The 3,239-nt window shown below is 43.1% G+C and overlaps 1 protein-coding gene across 1 annotated transcript; it reads right to left on the bottom strand.

Moving 5' to 3' along the window:
• Positions 1 to 996: 996 nt before the first annotated feature.
• LOC104944666 (S1 RNA-binding domain-containing protein 1-like) lies at positions 997 to 2,471 on the bottom strand (the record flags this gene model as incomplete). The annotated part of the gene is made up of 5 exons (XM_010770233.1): positions 997 to 1,180; positions 1,348 to 1,444; positions 1,575 to 1,713; positions 1,866 to 1,983; positions 2,305 to 2,471. Coding segments are annotated over 5 exons (705 nt in total), but the record flags the coding sequence as incomplete, so codon positions are not given.
• Between the last annotated feature and the right edge of the window lie 768 nt (positions 2,472 to 3,239).

Below are 3,239 nucleotides of genomic sequence, written 5' to 3'. Positions count from 1 at the left end.
GGGGAAGAGGGGAGGTGTGGAGTGGATTGGAGGGCTGAGGTTTAGTCAGAGAGAAGGGAGGGAGGGAGGTCAGAGCCAAGCAGAGATAAGTGACGGAGGCACCTCAACGTCACTCATCTGTTCAGCCTCTCCCTCCCGTTGCCACCCCCTCTCCCCATCCCTCCGTCCGCCTTTAGGCCCAGCAGCAGTAGCTGTCACTACAGAAGAGCGCCTGTCAATCAAAGCCTCCTAATCCAATGGCATGTCGGCAGGGGACATGTCACATATGTTAAGAGGAGAGAATGAGGGGACTTGCAGGGTGTGCTTGTTTGTGAGCAAGTGTGTGTGCTTGCATGTATGTTTATGTGTTTGTATGACTGTAGGGCAGAAAGGGGTTGCCAGAGAGTGTGATGTGGCAGAGAGGCAGCGGCTGATGGAAGCTGTGGTGACACATGAGGCCCGGGACCAACTCTGAGTAACACACTAGTCACTAGAGGGACGGGGGGGAGTAGAGGAGGCAGAGCGGGGCACAGGAGGGGGAAATATGGAGGCACAGACAAGGCTAACTGTGACTGACATGGCTAGCATTCAAAAGCAGCACAGATGAAGCAGACAGAAATGACACAAACACAAACAGATGGTGCGCATTTGTTTGTATATGTGTGTGTGTGCAGATGAAGACACTAAGTATAGTCCAGCATACACAAATCATTTGTATATTGCTAAAATAATCATCATACAATACATTTTTCTTAAGGCTGTGTAGTACTTTTATGTGTGTTATACCATATATGCTGTTACTTTGTTCTTGAAGGTGTTTTAGGTGTTTTTTAACTTTAAGTTTCTATATGTAAAATTAGCCAAAGGGTAGGGAGAAACTTTTCCGACAAAACACCAGTGCTAACCATTTAGCTAGATAATAATATCCCAACTGCTCTAGTGAATTTCAACGACGAAGAGTACCAGAAAACAGGGAAGGAGGGAAAAAGGGAACCATAAACAGGTCTGTGTTTCTACCTGATGGGGCTGGATGCGTTGGATGTTGGAGGTGAAGTCAACGTATAGGTGGAACTTGTCAATGTCCATTTTTTTGTTTTGCTTGGCCCCTGGTTTTTTGTGATCTTGGACAGAGTTTTGCTCCTTCTCCTTAAGTGCAGACTTGGACACAGACGACTGGATGGTCACAAAGTTGTTCTCACACCTGTCACAGCAAGAGGTAAACACAGAGAGGGAGAGAAAGTAGAGGAGGGCACTGGATTATTATCAATGTGGCAGGTTCAATACACTACCAACGTCAAAATAACACAGACAACTATAGAAATGAAACATCAGTGTAGAAATAGTGTGTGCATGTAGGTAGGTTCTCACAATGTTTTCACATAGGCGAGTGTCTCAGGGTCTTTGGCGATCAAATCTGCTAAGATATGCTCCACACCTGTGGACACTTCTTCCACTGATGACAGACCTTACACACAAATACTTTACTTAAAAACAGTACAATAAAGAGCAAATGTATTGTCCAAGATGTATGTTAAATGTAAGTGCTATGTTGAATGAATCACATCAAAATGCACCACTTTGTGTGTATGCCTTACCTTCAGTACCAGGTTTTACCCATGTCCTTAAATCAAGAGTGTGTGGTGTGTTCATGAGTAAAGAGGCGGCATCCTCAAGACCGAGGGCTTTGGCCCGGCGAGCCTTCGTCAGCTTGCTGCCTTTCTTATAGGGAGAATACTACAGACACACACAGAAACAGTGAACTGAGATGAGTGGTAAAGAGAAGCGTATCATCAGGTTTCCAAAATTAAGAATGGAAATAAGAATTGGATCTCCAAATAACATTTCAAAGGACACATATTGCTTTGGAATAATAATGTGATTCTGACCACATGATCCAGTTGATCAGCTGATCGGCAGCTCCTCAGGTTTTGTTCCAGCTCGACTGTTAAAACCCCGTCTTTCTTCAGGGTCTGAATCACAGACTGGGTCTTCTTGGAAAGGGTGCTGAACACAAACATAAAAAAAAGATGATATACAGTGCAAAATATTAACACAGAGTAACACACATGCCAGTGATACACAAGTTTGATACTGTTTCATGACCCAAAGCTTGAGCAATAGCACCATCTAGTGGCCAAATTAAAATCTGCTGTCCGGAAATGAATTAAGTCCTCAGCTCATATGAGAAGTCATCTCATGGTAACAGCTGTATGGAACTCTGTACTTAAATTGCTTCTACACACCAATAATGAGTGTTTGTCAGATTATGAGGTGCATTAATTTCCTTGTTTTTATTGCTTAGTTCAAGACGTTTTATTTGCTTACCCTAACTCTTCATATACCAGCTGGACGTCTCGGACAGCGTCAGCGTCCATGTGATTGATCATATCTTTGCGGTAGCGGACCATGAACGGCACCGTGTTCTCCTCACGAAGCAGCCTGATGATATTTACACACACCCACCGTTCCACACATGTCAGGGTGGCCAGCACCTGGGGGAAAGGACACATGCGGATATTCAAAAAGCTCCTATATATACAAAGAAGTTTGCAAGTAGAATCAATTTAATAATCGTCCAAATAAACTCTCCATTGTTTATATAATGGAGCCAATAGCTTTGGGTGCATATATAGCAGAAATTAGAGCGTAAGTAACATCGGCCAGTTTTTTCTTTAACTCCGTGGCATTACACAACAACACTACAGTGCATAATGTTGGAGGAAGGTCATTTTACCGTGTTGTGATGTTGTTGAGCTTCATCGAACTTACAATAAACATACACTTACAACGGGTGTATAACTCCCTGAATGGATAGCTGCTTAGGGCCCATTTTAGGCAAATTGGTCGCTGCTGATATTTATCATTGTTTCCCATTCTTGTGTGTACACAGGCCAGTGTTAGGACTCCATCCACAGCATGACAACATTGTTGATATGTGGCTAACTGTCCTGTTGGTACTGGTGTCTTTTGTACAGATTCTGCAGAAAGCAGAGAGCATTCCAGCCTCCAGGTCGTGTTCTTGCAGATGAATTTCGTCTGTTGCCATCAGGGAGTAGATATGCTCTAGCTGCTCTTAAGACTAATCGCTTTACAAAATCATTCATCCCTTCTGCACTCAAACTTGTAAATTATTGAAAGCTTTTTAACTTGATTATTTATTTATTATTGTGATGCTATGAACTATTTATCGTGTAAATTGGAATGATCCACATCTGTGCTCCCGGGTGTATCTGTGTGTTTTCTTCCTGTATGTTCCTGCC

The sequence above is a fragment of the Notothenia coriiceps genome, unplaced genomic scaffold (genome assembly GCF_000735185.1).
Source record: "Notothenia coriiceps isolate Sejong01 unplaced genomic scaffold, NC01 NC01_scaffold00008628, whole genome shotgun sequence".
Classification (NCBI taxonomy): Eukaryota; Metazoa; Chordata; class Actinopteri; order Perciformes; family Nototheniidae; genus Notothenia; species Notothenia coriiceps.
The sequence above is the reverse complement of the archived record's forward strand: the minus strand, read 5'-3'. Positions and strand labels throughout refer to the sequence as shown.